Consider the following 18093-nt stretch of genomic DNA (forward strand, 5'->3'; position numbering starts at 1 on the left):
CGAAGATGGCGTTTGAATGGTGAACGTCCGAAATGTCAAAATCACGAAGTGGTACCAATATTCCGAAAAAAGTGTGCCATGGCATGCCAGCCACATTTTCGGATGTACGCCATTCGAACGCCATCTTCGCTTAAAAAACTTGGATACTGGAACGTACATGCAAGGGTTTCCAGCAAGGCCTCGGACTGGCAAGTAATTAATAATTACTTTGATTTTTAGCTGGTAATTAGGTAATTCTTTAATTAATTAGTAATTTATGGTAATTAGAGTAATTTAATGTAGTTGATTGGTAATTTAAGTAATTTTTGAGTAATTTAAGTATTTTTTTTAATTGTACTTCTTCTACGAAACTATTTACTTTTTACATATAATCTATTATAACAGTATTTTATTAATTTCAAATAAGATTGAAACATAAAGATTAAAAAAGACTGGCTCTATATGTAGAAGGCCTAATTTGCCATAGTTCTCTCCTAAAACTCTCCTAAAATTTATTTTTACATGTTGTTTATAGAAGCTGATTAACAACAAAAGGCAACGTCATCATATATTACCCAGTGAAAAATGTTTAGTGAATCCGAAATCTATTCATTTTCATTAAGTAATTATATTTTTTTTTGTTTTGCAAGAACTACATTATCAAAATTATCAAAAAAAGTTTATGTGGATCATATAATTAAAAAAATAAGTGAATTATCATTTTTTAAAACAATTTCTTAAGTGATAGCAATTTAAAAATCAATAAAAGTATGTTAAAAATAATTTAAAAAATATTGAAAATAATAAAAAAAATATCAAAAATAATACGAAAAATACAATTTTTATATTTTTTCATAATCAGCAGAAATTGACAGTCCTTATCTCTCTAAAGAGCTAAACTATTTTGCCGAAAAATTTCCAAATATGTCTGAGACAAATGTTAAAAATCAAACTCAGTGAAATTAAAATCGACTAATATTCAGATGCACAAATTAAATCCAATGTAATTGTCACATTTCACATAATCCGTATTTTCAGTAACGGATTTTTTAATATGCTTGAGAAAAAAATGCAAAGTAATGTCAAACCAATGTTGAAAAACATTTTAAAACTTAACGTTATTTTGATGAATTTCACAATTTTCATGAAGAGCCGCTGCAAATATTTGTCAAAGTTTATGTTTGGCTCGAAAAATCAGGGGGCCTTTTTTCAAACAACTTCGATAAACTTGCAATAAACTGAATACAATTTTAAATTCATAATTAATTATATTAAAACTCAAACATTGAAGTAAAATAGTACAGTATGTTGTTTTGCCTTTATGACAAACACGACTTCAATAATCTTCTTTTGCAATTGATTGTTAAGGGTACGGTTGATTGAAACGTGAAACATAATGGAATTTCGAATCAAATAATGAACAGGTTAAATTGGCCATAAAACAAATATTATTGTTTATAGCAATTGAGCTACTTATTTTTTACCTGAAATGATGTCAATTTTATAATAAAATAAAACAATTCCAAATTTCAAACCAATTAATTCGCTGTAAGATATTATGTAAACATCACCCAAAGTTTCAGCGTCCTCTAGTGGGAGCATTTTTGAAGTTTGATCGCCTATAGCTATTTTCAATTAAAATTATAATTCACAATATCCAGATCGGTACAAAAAAAAAATATAATAAACAGCATAATTTTAAGAAGAGCTATCGAATGAGCTAATTATAAATAATTTAGTTTAGAACCGTAGAAATGAATACTTAAATTAAAATTAAATGTTTTTTACCGTAGTGAAAAGTAATTAAGTAATTTATGTAATTAATCATTTTGGACCAGTAATTTGAGTAATTAATTGGCAGACTGGCAAGTAATAAACGCTTCTGGAAACCCTTGCGTACATGCACGCAGAAAAATCAAACCCTGGGTGCTGAATAGTGGTTCGCAAAACGGCCTCAATTTTGAACTGTCAAAGTGGAACCAATTTACTGTTCGCTAAAAGTAGAGAGTATTGTTATCGATCAATAAAAAGTTTTTTTTAGGAGTGAGGACCTGGAGTTTAATTCAAGAAATCTTTAGAATGTTGAAGGCGCGATCGTATTTTTTTTTTATAATCATATATTGAAGTTGTTTATGGAGTAGATGCGGTTGTATCCATCCAGAAGCTGTCTTAATCTAAATTTGATTCCGTTTGAAAACCTACTGGTTTAGTTCAAATCTTCTCAGTTTGTTGGATCAGCTTCGCTAGAATTAGCGATATTTTTTCGCTGGACCAGGAAGAGCTGTATGATTCTAAAATCTGCCGAGTAATTTATCTGTGACATCCCAGAATGACACACTCGCCGCAGTTCTTCGTCATCCATAAAAAGAAAAAGCTTTTCTAACCGTTCCAAACTTGAAAACACACAATTTTCCAGCCAAAAATATCAAAAACTAGTCAAAATGAAACACAAACAACTGATTATAAAACAGCTCATATACCAGTATGAAAAAAGTCATGCTTGTGCTTGAACAGCTTCCTACTTTGTAGATGTAAACAAAGTGGGATCATTCGAAAATCACGTTACGCATTCGTTCTATTCATCACCGCCTATTTTAATTGTTAGTCATGACTCATTTTTTTTTTTGAAGAAATATTAAAATAAATATTGACATTTCATTTTTTGTACGGACAACGGCCAAATTGTATGGGTGAGCCAGTAACAGAAAATGGCTTCTTTGGTCACAGGTAAGGCCCTTCAAAAAGTTCGAGCCAAATAGAAAAAATCAATTAAAACCCATCTCCGAAATTCGGAGAGAATTGCCCATTAATCTAATCTAATCTAATCGAACACAAGCGCAGCCAGTCCTAAGAAAGCATCCGGGAAGAACTTATAAGTTATATGGTTAGATTACGCCGCGAATTCCTTCTTGTCTTTATTAATGATTGCAGTACTTTCGAGAACCCCCGAAGTATATTACACTCATTAAAGCGGCCCGGCCTACTGCGTTGCATTAACCGCATGAGACAGATTCTATGAACGGATCCCACATTTCATAGAACCATCAGTGGAAGAAGAAGAAGCCGGGGACATACCGTACCAACCGGTTCGAGTTATTTATAGATTGTAATGGTACACCACACATTACGTTGGGGAAGGGATTGTTGTATTATATAGTAAATGACCTTGTGACATAAAAAATACGTTCATGACTTCATTAGACTGGTACAAATATTATTAAAAGCTTTTGTCACCAGAGCCAATGCTGAGGGACAAAAACTTAGAAAAATATTTGCTGCGGCTTTAATCTAATCTAATCTAACCCTAGCGCAGCCAGTCTTTCGAGGGCATCCTGGAGAATGCCTTAGGTTGATTGACGCCTAGCATCTTCTTGTCATTATCAACATTTGCAGTGCGCCATTTGAATGCATTGAAACACCACAAACGTCGAAGCGGCCAGGCCAACTGCGTAAAGTTAACCGCGAAGATGATTCGTTGAATTGAATTGAGTATGAACACGAATGTTCAAACAACACTACAGTTCTGAATCTACAGCGGAGGAAGAAACGTGGGGATCCCCTGCTCACGTTCCTGTTTGTTTATGCAGTTAATCGTTGGAAGCCACCATGCTAAGAAGTTTTGGTGCTCCGGGACCCTCTGGGATAGGACATTGTATTTCCACAAATGCCCGGGACACTATTTGCCATGGTTATAGCGCCACAACTCGCTCCGAAAAATATTTGCTGCGGCTTTAGTATTAATTAAAACAACTATATTATATAAAAGTATTGTTAAATTCAATTATATTTTTATTTAGTTTCTCAGTTTGTAACAGTAAAGAGAATATAAATCTGTATATTTGTACAATGGCACACAAGAGAGCCCTTATTGTTCCGTTTCGTATCAAACGTCTAACGTTATCTCCTTGATTTGATAATTTTTCAACGTTTTTTTTTTCTTTTTCGGCCGTTTCGGCTCTTTACAACATGATATCGGTACGATACCGATTTATTTATCACTTGGTTTCAGTTGAAAACGCCTCTTGGAAGCTGTAATTGAATGTCAAAGTGCTGATATGCCAACAATCGAGAAATTAAAAGTGAGAGTGTGTGCAACATGGAGTTAAACTTTCTGTGAAGTTGCTGTGAAGATTACCATAGCACTTTGAAAAGTTTAACTCCATGTTGCACGCACACACTCTCACTTTTAATTTCTCGATAGGATTCGAGCGGATTCCTAACGCCTAATGTCTAGTGTGGAATTCATTGGTATTGCGTAATTGAGCTTCTGTAACGAGCCACAGTCTTGGAAGTAAAACAACAAAGTGTGTAGTATGTGTGTGTATTACTGTGAGAGATTCCAACACACGAAAGGAAAAACAAAACGATCTTCTCATAAACTGAACAAAAAAATCAGAACTTGTCCAAAAAAGTAACAATCGATGTTAATGGTAACATAAAATGAAAATGGGAAAATGTGTGATAACTGCGCGGTCCGATAAGTAACGAAAAACAAAATCTGCCCACTCTACAGGTAGAACAGCTTATCGTTCAGCACCTCGTCCGGATTGCGCTTCACGGATTGGCCAATCAGGTAGGCCATCTTGTGGGCGTACTGACAGCAGGCCGGCACGCGCACACTTCCGGGCCAGTTGTAGTACAGGTAGCACAGCTTGTAGCTCAGCCGCTGCAGCACGTCCGGGCTGTAGTCGGGCTGGTTGTGCACCACGATGTAATGCGTCGGCGAAACGCTGCCCTGTCGCACGGACTGCGGCACCAGAAAGTAATCAAAGTGGTTTCGCCGCGTCACCGTGTGGTCCAGCACCGTGCCCGGGTTCGGGTTGTTCAGGTTCGATTGGCCGTCAATCTGTGGGACAGAGAATGAGAATGTTAAAAAGTGAAGAAATCAAACCAACGAGGGGGAAACTTACCCGGAACATTCGGGTGTTGATGCGCTTCTGAACCACGATGAAGGCCAGCTCCGGACAATAGTTGGGTTCGACCAGCTTGCACGCCTCCATCAGCTGCGGAATCTCGTATTCGGAGCACATTCGCAGCTGACCGTCGCCGACGCCGTCTCTGGTGGTGGGAAAATTTATTTGTTAATTAGCAAAAAAACTTATTTTTTTTCCACAAATATTTAATGTTAGTAAAGCCAACTGGAATACTCAGGGTTGTTACGGGAGAGTCCAAAAAAAATCCGCGCCAAATCCGCGCCGACCTAAAATCCGAAACCGCGCAAAATCCACGCCATATAAAAAAAAATCGCGACCAACATTTAAGAAATTTATTTTTTAATGAAGAAAAACTGATTCAGAAAGTATTTGATTAAAAAAAAAACTCGTTTTATGTTTAAAGGCTCCAAAAGAATGAAAGCAACAAATCCATTTAAAAAAAATCCTCAAGAGACGGTCAAGGCAAGGGCCATGAAAATATAAGAATTTAAGAACTAAGAATTTAAAAATAAAAACATTCAAGAATTTAAGAATTGAAGAATTTAGGATTTTAGAATTTATAAGCTTAAGAATACTAAAATTATTTAAGATTTGAGTTTTTTTTTTCTATATTGTTTTGAATTTGATTTTTTTTAGTTTTTAAATTTTGATTTTTTTGAAATCTTCAAATTTTTGATTACCCAAATTTTTGGTATTTTGAATTTCAGATTGCTAAAATTTTGAATTTAAAAATTTCAGATTTTTTAAATTACGATTTTAGAAATTTCGAAAAAAAAATTAAAATGTATTTTGATTTTTTTGTTATAATAAAAACTATTAAAACAACTTTTTTCGATTTTTTGAATTTCTGAAGCTTTGAATTTGAAATGTTCTGATCTTTTTATTTTCGCCAAGAATATTTAAATTTAGAAAAAAATATTACTACCGATTAAATTCCATTCCAAAATTCGAAAGTGGGGGCCAGCTTCTGTTACGTCCAATCAAGCTCATATTTGGCGCCCACCAGAAAAAAGCCCCAATAATAGTTTTTGTTACACATTCTAATGTCTATATCTTCGGGAAAAGTTTGTAATATTTGATTTACAAAATTAAAAATTGAATAAATCCAGTATAAAATTAAAAATAAATAAGGTTGAAAATCATCACTGAAAACTCAAAAGATATTAAATATTCGGAGCCAGAAATGTTAAGAAATGACAAGAAACATATAAAAAATAATTTCTACATAATCTTCATCTTCATTTTTCGACGTTTCGTACTAAGAAAATACAAACAAACATTTTCAGAAGAAAATTCAATTAATAAAAATTATGAAATTCTTGCACTCAAAGGAAAAAACAAATTATCGTAATTCCTGATAATATTTTTGTTAATTACTTGAACGTAATTCTATCTCTCTCAATTAATTTATTTATCAAAATTGCTATCCGCGCGAAATCCGCGCCTGAGCAAAATTATCCAGCAAATCCGCGCCAGATCCGCGCTATTCGCGCGAAACGCGCCATCCGCGCCGTCCGTAACAGCCCTGAATACTGTAAAATTATTGAATTCGACCAATTGATTCAGAAATGTATTGCTGTTTGAACACCCCGTGCTCAAACTCAATCCAATTCAACGAATCATCTTTGCGGTTAACTTTACACACGGCCTGGCCGCTTTAACGTTTGTGATGTTTCAAAGCAATTTATTGCATTGGGGCACTGCAGATTTTAATAATGACAACCTAAGTGCATCTCCAGCGCTGGTGGCAAACATCGACATTGCACCCGGCGTCAACCCTACCGCGGTAGGGGCAGGGGGAGGGGGGTAGCAGAATGAATTCGTCTGATAAATACAACGTTTTTTTTCTGATACAACGTTGAAGGGTGATAAGAAATGACTTAAGTAACCTTTCTAACATAGTTTCCATGAAGTTTGATCACTTTTATAACAAAAGTCACTTATCAAAACAAACATTTCAGAAAATAGTGTAAATATGTCGAAAAAAGACCCTAATTTTACAAATAAACATCAAAACAATTAAAACATCAACTAATGTTGCATTAAACGAGATTTGTGAAGCTATCAGGAGAGCAGTTCTCTCAGATTTCGGTCATTCAATTTTTTTTTGTATTTTTCAATCCGGCTGAAACTTTTTTGGTGCCTTCGGTATGCATAAAGAAGCCATTTTGCATCATTAGTTTGTTCATATAATGTTCCATAAAAAATTGGCAGCTGTCCATACAAAAATGATGTATGAAAATTCAAAAATCTGTATCTTTTGAAGTAATTTTTTGCTCGATTTGGTGTCTTCGGCAAAGTTGTAGGTATGGATAATGACACACGGTAAAAAAATGGCGATTTTTTATTTAACTTTTTGTCACTAAAACTTGATTTGCCAAAAAACGCTATTTTTATTTTTTGATATGTTTTAAGGCTGGTACAAATATTTTTGAAAGTTTTTGTCACCCCCCCCTTCAAAATAGGCCCGAAAAATCAGGGGGCAAAAAAAATATTTTTACAATAAACTTCAAAATTTCAATGAAAATTCAAGTGCAACCAGCTGAAATCGCAATTCGCAATTCGCAATTCGCAATTTTCAGTGTAAGAACGGGCCTTGACCGATCTTATGCACCAGGTTCCCGACGAACACGCACTGCCCTTACACCTACATCTCACCCTTGCTCTGAGTCAGTACGAGCAGCACGCTAGAACACGCTTTGAGTGTTCGTGCCAGGCATGCACACCTTCTTTTCCGGTTACGCATTTTAACTCGGCCGGGGGTGGTACATTACGTAGGGTTTGATGTAAGTATAAGCGCCTAACTATTTAAAGTGTGCCTAACAACTTTCATTAAAGCAAAAACTGTTTTATTTTTAGTTTGAATTCAAAAACTAATTGTTATTTACTGTGTATTGTTTTCTCCTGAAATCTTCCCTATTGTTGAGTCGTGTTTATCTGTTGCTATTTCTTTTGTCGCGGTGTTTTGTTATAATATTTTGGTCCTAAGCATTTTATAAAAGTTTTTCAAAAGTACAATAGTAATATTTGCGTTAATCCTTTAATCATTTCATAAATTGAGTCAGGGCTCGAACCTCACTTGCTTAAGAAAAGGTGAAGTTTCAAAACAATGGACAGTGAAAGAAATATACTATGTAAAGAATCAATAGTAAAAGAAAGATAGTAATTTATGAAGAAGATAAAGAAATTAACAATAGTTAATGAAAAGAGATAACAAACAAGCTTAGATTATTGTTATGATGGGCAATTTACAGGGAAGATGAGAAATTATTGAAATAGATAAATAAAGAAAAGGCACATGATAAACAAAATTGACATCGCTGCCAAATTAAGGAAAGCAGACAGTTTGTTGCAGCAGCATCAATTAGTAAAATAGAGTGGAAAAGCGTTGAGAAATAAGAGAATCAAATAAGTAAAATCGAAATCAAATGGAGGATAGTAAACAGAAGCTGCGTTAGAGAATCAGTGAAACAAAATTAACAGAATATAGATGATAGATAAAAACGGAAAGAAGAGAAACCCCGTTGTGTGATGTTTCAGGTACATCCACAGCAGTTGACTCAACATACTGCGAATCAAAACAATACCGTCTACAATCACAAATTACTTCCCTTTCCCACATTGTCGCGCCCCTTTCTTCTAGCCGTCTCGACTCTGACCCTCGCTGGTCAAAGGTTTACGATCCGTTTCCACAGGCCACCAGCTAGGTCATCATGAAAACCAAGCCAACGTGGAGGTAAGAAAATAGGACACTTGCAAGGAACCAGAGCTATACTGTCCTGATCAAGAAAGATCTAACAGGACTACGGACGTAGTCAGTGACGCTCCTTCCAGGATGTTCCTCGCCTGAGCGTCAACTGAAGGGATATCATCAGAATCATTCGCACTTGGCCTGCAAGTGCAACCAGCTGAAATCAAATTAAAATACATTCTCCTGCGTTTAAAATCATTTTTTGCATGTTTGGGTTTATTAAAAAAACTTAAGATTTTTTGAAAATTTTCGATGCAAAATCTTTTTTTTCGATACAATTTTTGTTTTTGTCAGATCTTAGATTTTTTGAAAACTAATGATTGCAAAATAACTGAACTAGTGTAAAATGCATTTTAAAATACTTTTTTCATTTAAATGTGAAGATTATGGCTTGTTATTTAAATTTCTATATTTTTTATTTTTGCCCCCTTGACCTCGGCCAGGGCCGAGGACAAAAACTTTTTTAAACATTTGCATCGGCATAAAATGACCGAGTTATGAATTTTCGAATCAACACTATTTTTTCAAAAAATCGAAATATTGGTCGCAAAAATTTTCGTGAAATTTTCCGATCTTTTCGAAAACAATATATTTCAATATATTTCAAATGGGCCAAACATCGAATGAATTGAACAATTTTTTTTCAAACATTCTAACTTTCGAAAAAGCTTATTTTTAAAAAAGAACCTCGAAATAAGCAACATTTTCGTGGTTTTGTCAGTAAATTTACATTTTTGCTCAAAAAATAAAAAAAATACAATGAATTCAAACGGCGTTTTCGGTGTGGTGATGTTATTTGACGTCTTTTATATAAATTATAAGAATTAAAAGTTTATAAAATAAATAAAAAAATATTTTTTTATTTTAGAATTATAATAAATTTAAAAATTAAAAAAAGTTAAAGATTAAAAAAAAAAATCAAAAATTGATTTTTATAAATAAACAAAAATGTATTAATTCAAATTTGAAACACTTGAAAAAAAACATAATTACATTTGTTTGTAGTACTTTAATCAATAAATTAAAAAAAACAAAAAATATTTTTTTTATAATAACGAAAAACTAAAATAAAAAAACGCAATTCGCAATTTTCAGTATAAGAACGGGCCTTGACCGATCTTATGCACCAGGTTCCCGACGAACACGCACTTACACCCTTACACCTACATCTCACCCTTGTTTTGAGTCATTACGAGCAACACGCTAGAACACGTACTGGGTGATCGTGCCAAGCATTCACTCCTTCTTTTCCGGTTACGCATTTTAACTCGTTCCGGGGTAGTACATTGTGTTTTGGGTTTAAATTAAAAAAAACAAAAGCTGAAGAATTTTTTATAAAATATAAACGAAAAAAACAACAATTTTAAAAGTAGACAAAAATAAAAATAAATCTTAAACAAAATAAAACAGATAGAAAATCGATCAACATGAAATACATAATTTTGAAATCTAGATTGAATTTTCAAACCAACCTATCCCTCATGGGTTTGTTATGCAGATATGACCTTTTTTTTTTTTTTTGGGAGGGTGATCCAGCCGCACATCGTTGATGTCGAAACCTCTAAACTGGGCCCTCGTCCTGTCACGTCCGTCAGTAGTCTTGTCGTACATTACAACTAGAACCAGATCTGCCAATGAATTAGTACACTTCGACCAAATAAACACTGACGCTGTATGGATCTGACTCTAGAATAAATGCACAGTTGTGTGTTATTCATAAGTCCAAAATGTTCAATTATTCATATAAGTCCAAATATTCATTTGCGGATAACTACCTAACTTGAATTGAATACAAGATTTAAAGCAACCTATCCGAAAGCTACTCTTATCTCAAATCCCCGACATTTTAATTATTAACCAAAAAAACGTTTCTTTTAAAACCTGTCTGGCTTCTTTTAAAAAAAAAAAAAAAAAAAAAAATAACAGTTAACATTTTACAAGTCGTGAATTGAAAAAGAGACGACCATTTGTTCGTCAGAATTCCAGTAGATCCTCGATTCGCAACAATGGTCGATACAATCATAATCCGACAACCGTTAGTTCAACAGATCAACGAATTTAGTCCGATATCATTTCACTATTGATTGATCGAGACTCTATGGAAATTTTGACAAATCAGAATGGTTTTATGCTACTTGAATGAAAATCACCGATTCTGATAGGATTACTAAATTCACTGTTACTAATTTTGTCCCTAAATAACTAAAGGCAAAGTATAAAAAGTTGATATTTATAGTTAAAATCCTAAATTCTACAAACACTATTTTTTAAACCCGCATCCTAACCTGACACCCACATTAAGATAGGGAAAAATCACATATGTAGCGGTTCATTGTACAAATGTGATATTTCCACTATCAGAGAACCTCCTTGTCTCGATGACAGCTTACCGGCCATCGATTAAGCCCTGAGACTACGCCAAAGTGGGTTCTCGCAGCATGAAGTGGTGTCCATGTGTAAAAATGGAAGCTTCAGCAATATACTGAACGCTTCGATTTTAATTCCACATCGAATCAAATCATACTCTTTGCCAAACAAGCATCAAACCTATGACACTCATTATGACAAAGCCCAGGGCAACTTTTTTTAATGGAAATTACTGTATATATAACCTGTAAAGTTAGGAAAAATATAAAGAGTCGAATCTCTGGTTGTCAATAACTAAAGGGACCATCGAGACAGATAAAATAAGAATCCAAAAGCCGATTCGATTAGAAAATCTAAGCAAGGTGTGATCGTCATTGAGATCATATTAACAAAAAGAAAGTTTAAATAAAATCAGATAGACCGTCAAAATAGAGAAAAGTTGGGATAAAGAGAAATGGAAAAAAGAAAGCATCGAAAAATGAAATTTGAAGAACTAAATAAATCTTCTACAGAAGGAGGAATACATAGAGACATTGACAACCAGTGAGCCGACTATAAATAATAAAGACAACTAAAGTCACATACCTGATGATGGGTAATACCTTGGGTAATACCCATCTTACCGATCACTGGGAAAAGGCACTTTTTGCGGGAGCCTAAATGGCCTAAATGCCTTGGCGATCCCCAGGTTGAACTTTCAATCGCTTACAGCCGCATCCGGAACATCACGCAGACGCTGTAGTTTCTCATCGTCCTTTTAGTGTTCGTCTTCCTTCCTTCTGGTGTAAGCTGCTTTCTTTGGTTGTTCTGGTTTTATTTCTCGATCTTGATCTGGAACTGGTTCGAAAAGATCAGAAGAAAAGGACAGCAGTATCTTCGTTTTCGTTTCGTTTTACGGAGCAAGGTGGGGCGCGGCCTCAAGTCAGTCCAAGTTCGGTTTCTTGTGGAAAAGGGTAGTGGCCGAACTAGCATTGCATACAAAATGAACAACACCGGAAGATATAGGGGATCGGGAGGGGGAAGGTGAAAGAAAATTAGTGTTGGTGTGAGTAGTAAGAACTTAGATGACATGAGCAGTTACGGTAATCTAAGTTTAACACTGAATAAAGAAAATCTTAAATTGTGATTCAAAGTAAAAAGGCCTGGAATAAATTAAATTATTAGTTAATTAAATTAAAAAAAATGTAACTTATCGGAGATCTATACTAAAGAAACCTATGATGTATTCCAAATTTAAAGGAAATAAAAAAAAAATACTAGAGAGCAAAAGATGAAAACTAACTGCCGACCTGTCGCGTCTGTCAGTAGTCCTGTCGTACATTACAAATAGAAACAGACACTTCGACCAAATCAACTAATAATTTAAATCCAATTATTCATCTACGGAAACCTAACTAACTTTAATCAACAACCTAAACTAAACTGCCTGAATGTAAATTTAATCTCAAATCCTCAAATGTTTTATTACAACGCCAAATAAGGTAAAGGACCTTTTTAAACCAGCCTTGTCGCTTCCAAAAAACCAATAAACATAAATGAACAGTTCATAAGTTGAACACCCGTCATTAAGACGACAATTTCGTGCATTCCAGGGGCACACAAGCTTTGCAAATAAGAGTGTATCTCTATAATACCTTATGTAAACTGTCATTTAAGTGAAGAAGACACACTCTTGTTCACAAAACCCATGCGCCCTTTTGAAATGTTAGGCTCCATTTGGTCGTCAAGGCTCCAGTAGACCCTCGATTCGCAACAATGGTAGATACAACCATAATCCGTCAACCGTTAGTTCAACAGATTAACGAATTTTGTCCGATGTCATTACATTATTGATTGACCGAGACTCTATGGAAATTTTGACATATCAAAATAATACACAGCTTATAATATACTTATATATCTATGTTTTCTGCAGCCCTACCAGGCCTAGAAGAGGCATCTGTTTATTGTGAGTAAGCGCTTGTTTTCAGAGTTCATTTTTCAATTTAAAAGGGAGGGAGACTATTTGCTTCAATGAACTCCTACTTAAGCCCTGGGACCATCTCTAACACTGATCACTCCTAGCTAGGAATTTACACCTAGACACAATGTAGAGATCCGATCGCAAGTGTTGGCCGGATAATTGGGTAATATTATCAATATTTAATTTTATAATTGAGCCAACCCGCTAGCGGCGACAAGATCCTTACTCATGCCCAAGGTTGTTATGCAGATATGACCTTTTGAAAATTTAATCTATAAATCTTAGAATTTAACATTTTTTTAATTTTTCAATGCTAGATTTTTTTTTGAATTTTTCAATGTTAGAATTTTTTTGATTTTTGAATTTTCATTTTTTGTGAATTTCTTAACTTTTTGAATTTTTGATTTTTTTTAAATTTTTGTAGCTTTGACATTTTAATTTTTTTATTTCTGATTTTTTGATTTTTTTTATTTGTCAATTTTGTTCATGTTTGCTCTCATCATCAGAGCAGACATACAAAAATCTCCATTCAAAACTTTGCTCCAGGCTTGCCGGTAACTTCGACTTCTGACTAGTCGGGTATCAGAAAACGAGTACCCGTCAGGTAACGACACATATGTTTCTTCTACAGATGAATTAGAGATCAAATATGGTACCTACTTTGCTACGCGCGGTAGGAGACTCGAAGGCAAACTCGGACACAACCTTTTTGCAAAGGGTTACTACCGGTAAACTTAAAAAAAGGGTGGAAGTAACACTCAAAAAGGGCTTGTTTTCCATGTAATGACAGATAAAGGGTAGATGGAACCCTTTTTGAGGGGTAGGTCTGATTTTGAGTGAAGTTGTCACAGCCCTGCGAAATATGTTGGCTGAAATATCGGGCGGGCAATAAAAGGACCGCCACACTGTAACTGAAAATCGCACTTTGCTGAGTTTGTTTTCGCACCTCCCCTTACGATTTTTTCAGTTCAACTACAATCATCCCACATATTAGGAACGGTTTCCAGATCGGCCAAAGTTCAAAAAATCATAGCAAATCGATAATTAAACTTAATGATTCGCTTTCACCTTCATTTGAAAGATTTTCTTGCGATCTTTCGAATGCTACATCTGCAAATTTTAACTTTTATATGAAGTTTTTGAAGAATTACTTTGACCCTTGAAATCCACAAATTCGGAACACTTTTTTCTTACGAATGTAAACAAACTTTGGATCTCTCCAGGAGTATATATTTATTACCAAATAATGACTTCACACACTGAAACCATTGAAACTCAAGCTTAGTGATGTGTAATACATGGTTTGATAACTTTTTTTGTGAAAATATCAGGTAAATTCAGGTGTTCCACAATTGTGGGAGGCACAATAACATCCCACAATTATGAAACAGGCCATTTGGAGGCAGTGTTTTGCTGCTCTGCACAAAATTGTCTTGGAATGAAGTTTTTTGTTCAAAAAGTACTCTTTTACTAGTGAAATAGCAAGATAATGTCCAAATGAAGGTTCTAAAAATAGTAAGGTCGACAGAAAAGCTACTTTTGGCATGCTATTGACAAATTATCATCAAAGTGTTCCGAATTTGTGGGTGTTCCGAATATGTGGGATGACTGTATTACATTTTTTTGTGAAATCGCAGTCGAACTGAACAAATCGTATGAAAAATGCGAAAACGAACTCAGCAAAGTGCGATTTTCAGTTACAGTGCAGAAGTCGCCTGACGAAAAGAGATAGCAAATCTGATGCAAACAATCTCGCTGCTGCCATGTAAATATACTCTGAATGCGTTGGTAAATTTCTGACTAGAAAGCCTTTTATTACCGAAGACATTCGATCAGGAAATTCTGTTCCAAGAAACAGATTTCACTCAAATCTTACAAGAAAACGAAGGATTTAAAATTAATCATCTTACGATATTTATGCGGTTATCCCGTAGTAGAACTAATTCCTTGCATAAATCTTGAAACTTTCAAACAAACTCACCTGAAGATGATAATCTTCTGCGGCAGCACCCCGTTCAGCTTCTCGTACGCGCGCAGCGACTTCTCCAGCGAGGCGCACAGCCCGTTCATAAACTCCTCCTTCTTGCTCTGGATGCAGGCGCGCGAGTACCAACGCGTGTACTCCCCGTTCAGCGACGCCACAAACGCCGACACCGAGTTGCTCTTCTGCTTCGGGTCGTGGTAGGTGTCGATGCCGGCGATCATCACGTTCTGGAACGGGATCTTGATGCTCCACAGCGTTCCGCCCAGTTTGCAGTTCATCTGGAGCAGGATCTTCTGCACGATGGCGCGATTTTTCGCCTCGTTGGCGAGCGTTCGCGCGTTGATGACCTGGGACGGGACGGGGATTTCCGAGCAGCAGATTCGCTTGATGGCGGCGTACCGATCGTCGCGGGACGTCGGGCAGATGATGACGACGATTTGGGTGTCTTGGCGGATTTTGGTGCGCAGGAGTTGCACGTACAGTTCGGTTTTGTCGGTGGGCAGGACTTCGATGGCGGGGGTGTCCACTTCGATTCCCATGGGTCGACAGCTGCGCTGCACGCAGTCCATGAAGGACTTGGCGATCTTCATGTCCTTGTTGGTGTGCACGAGCAGCCACTTGCGGATTGGGATGGCGCTGAGCATGTTGCTGCTTGTGACGGCTCGGTTGAAGTCACCGGCCTTGCCGACGCCGACTTGGGCGTTGCCGAAGATGACTTTTTCCTCCTCGAAGGCGCGGCCCTTCATGACGAGCGGTTCCATGTCCAGCTTGAGGCCCCAAACTTCGAGGATTTCACGCGCCTCCTTGTTTTGGTTGACGTTGTAGCAAAACTGGCGCATACTGTTGAGTCGCTGGTTCGGAGAGACCCGTGTGAAGGCCGCAATGTCACGCATCACTTTGAAGTCGTTTCGCATCTCGTCGGTGAGTCCGGTCAGGTAGCTTATCTCCGGAATGAGGCACATCATCAGCTCCTGCGGTTTGTCCTGGCCGGCGATGCGACGCTCCTTGCGGTGAATCAGCAGCGGCTGCTTTAGATCGTGGATTGTGATGTTGTACTGTTGCTTGTAGTACTCGACGTACGAGATTTGCTGCTGCCGGTTGCTGGACATGAACGTCATCGTCGGGTTCTGGTCGAAGATGATGTCGTCGATGCGGTACGTTTTGTTGTTGTACCGGGTCAGGATGACGGCCCCGAGCAGTGACTTGGTGACAAGGTTCTTCCAGTCGCTTGGATTGCTTTTGGCGATTGTACGGATGTGGTCCAGCACGGTGGTCTGCAGCAGAACGCGATGCGAAACGTCCAGATTCAGCATCAGCCCACCTTCGTACTCGTCGACGGCGCTCACGTAACCCGGCCAGATTTCCAGCCGGTGCTGTGGGATGAGCTTCGGCGCGGACGGATCGAAGTTCTTCCGCCCCATCTCTATCATCTTGAGCACCTTCATAATCCGCTGGAAGAGAATATTGTAGAACTGGATGTTCTCCGACATCCGCTGCTTCCGTTTGTACATCAACCGAATCGTGACCGTGTGTCCGTCGACTTCGTTTTCCGACTGCAGAATTGTTTCCACGTTGGGCAGCTTCTTCGGCAGGAACAGCTTAACCCCGTCAAACGTCTTAGCATTCCCAATCACCTCTCGATGCTGGTTGATGTACTTCGATCGCGCCACTTTCGAGTCCACTTCCGGGTTGAAGCGCACTTCGTACTCGTACAGACCACGATCCGGATCGCAAGCAATCCTAATGTAATTGGTCATGAGCTGTACCGGTGTGCCCTTCGTTCCCATTCGCTTCACCGGTTCCCGCTCTACCGTCTGCACCGTTTCGGCGATCGTAATCTGCGACATTTGCTCCGTCAGCTGAGTCTTGCTCTCGTCGCTAACGCTCGGCTCGTCCGCACGAGTGTTCATCAACTGCTGCATGAACCGCCCACGCCCCGCCCCCAGAATCGACACGGCCGGCGCGGACGAAATCGTACTGGCCGAATCATCCGCCACCGTCGGAATCGACCGCCCGGACTCCAGCGGCTGCTTCAACAGCCCCTGAATAAACTGGGCCCGACCACGACCCGAAAGCGTGGGTCCAACGTTCGACGACACCACACTTGCCTGATTGTCCGACTCCGAAGAGTCCAGCCCGCTCGTTCCGATCGTCGGAACGCTACCAGCCGGCTGGCCACGGCCGATGATTTTGCGCTGCGAGTTCGGTGTCGTCTCCGGCGTGCGCGTCTGGAAGCCGGTGTCCGCCGAAGCTTCTGCACTGGTTCCGCCGGAACCTCGGTCCTCCGACGAGCTGGACTGGCTCAGCAGCGTCCGCACCAGATTCAACCGGGAAGACATCGCTGCGCGGGTTTAGGGGCACTGAGGGAAGGGAACGAAAAAAAATTGTTTTGATTTGAAAACAAAGGTGACGTCAACCGCATGTTTTGCCAAAAATCCAAGAAGGCGATCACTTCCACCGATTTGTCTCAATTTCCACCCTAAAAATCACAAAATCCAACAAATCTTACCTTAAAAACTATTCGAGTGGTGGTTCCTTCTCGAATATTCGTCAAAAATGGTAAAATTTCATCCAAAATCTTGTTTTTTCAAGAAAAAACTTTTAGACTCTTTCGCGATGAAAGAAGTTCAACAACTCAAAGGAGAGCAGCGCAACGTTGCCAGTCGGTGACAAATTTGTGCGAGTGCGATTGCGCTTGAGTGTGTTGGTGAGTTCCACCCGAGGAAGGGGCACTCAATTTGCACGTTCACAGAAAGTTGATCAAAATGAAGAGTGAAAAGAAAAACTGATGCACAGTGGGACGAAGTGTGAATAAATGGGATTTTTTTTTGTTTTTGCATGTCGAGAAGTTGATAGCCGTTTTCATTTAATTTATTGAAAGTAAACATTTGTATTTCATGTTATCTTTGAAATTTGATTACAATATTTGACTGGTCCAGGACCCGTGGTTTAGAGGTAAGCGGATTAAAAAAAGGTTTAAGCGTGTGCTCATTCAAACTCTATCGAGAAATTAAAAGTGAAAGTGTGTGTAAAATGGAGTTAAACTTTCTTTAAAGTTGCTTTGAAGATTACCATAGCACTTTGAAAAGTTTTACTCCATGTTGCACGCACGCAA

At 37.7% G+C, this 18093-nt stretch overlaps 1 protein-coding gene across 1 annotated transcript; it reads right to left on the reverse strand.

Annotated features, from left to right (window-relative positions):
- Nucleotides 1-4286: 4286 nt before the first annotated feature.
- On the reverse strand, nt 4287-17632 carry LOC6037074 (protein argonaute-3). Its single transcript, XM_038254040.1, has 4 exons — nt 17488-17632; nt 14976-17338; nt 4890-5037; nt 4287-4825 (listed from the first exon to the last, which is right to left on the reverse strand). Exons 2-4 carry the CDS (start codon nt 17315-17317, stop codon nt 4487-4489), a joined length of 2829 nt encoding a protein of 942 aa, XP_038109968.1. The 5' UTR covers nt 17318-17338; nt 17488-17632; the 3' UTR covers nt 4287-4486.
- Between the last annotated feature and the right edge of the window lie 461 nt (nt 17633-18093).

The sequence above is a fragment of the Culex quinquefasciatus genome, chromosome 2 (genome assembly GCF_015732765.1).
Source record: "Culex quinquefasciatus strain JHB chromosome 2, VPISU_Cqui_1.0_pri_paternal, whole genome shotgun sequence".
Classification (NCBI taxonomy): Eukaryota; Metazoa; Arthropoda; class Insecta; order Diptera; family Culicidae; genus Culex; species Culex quinquefasciatus.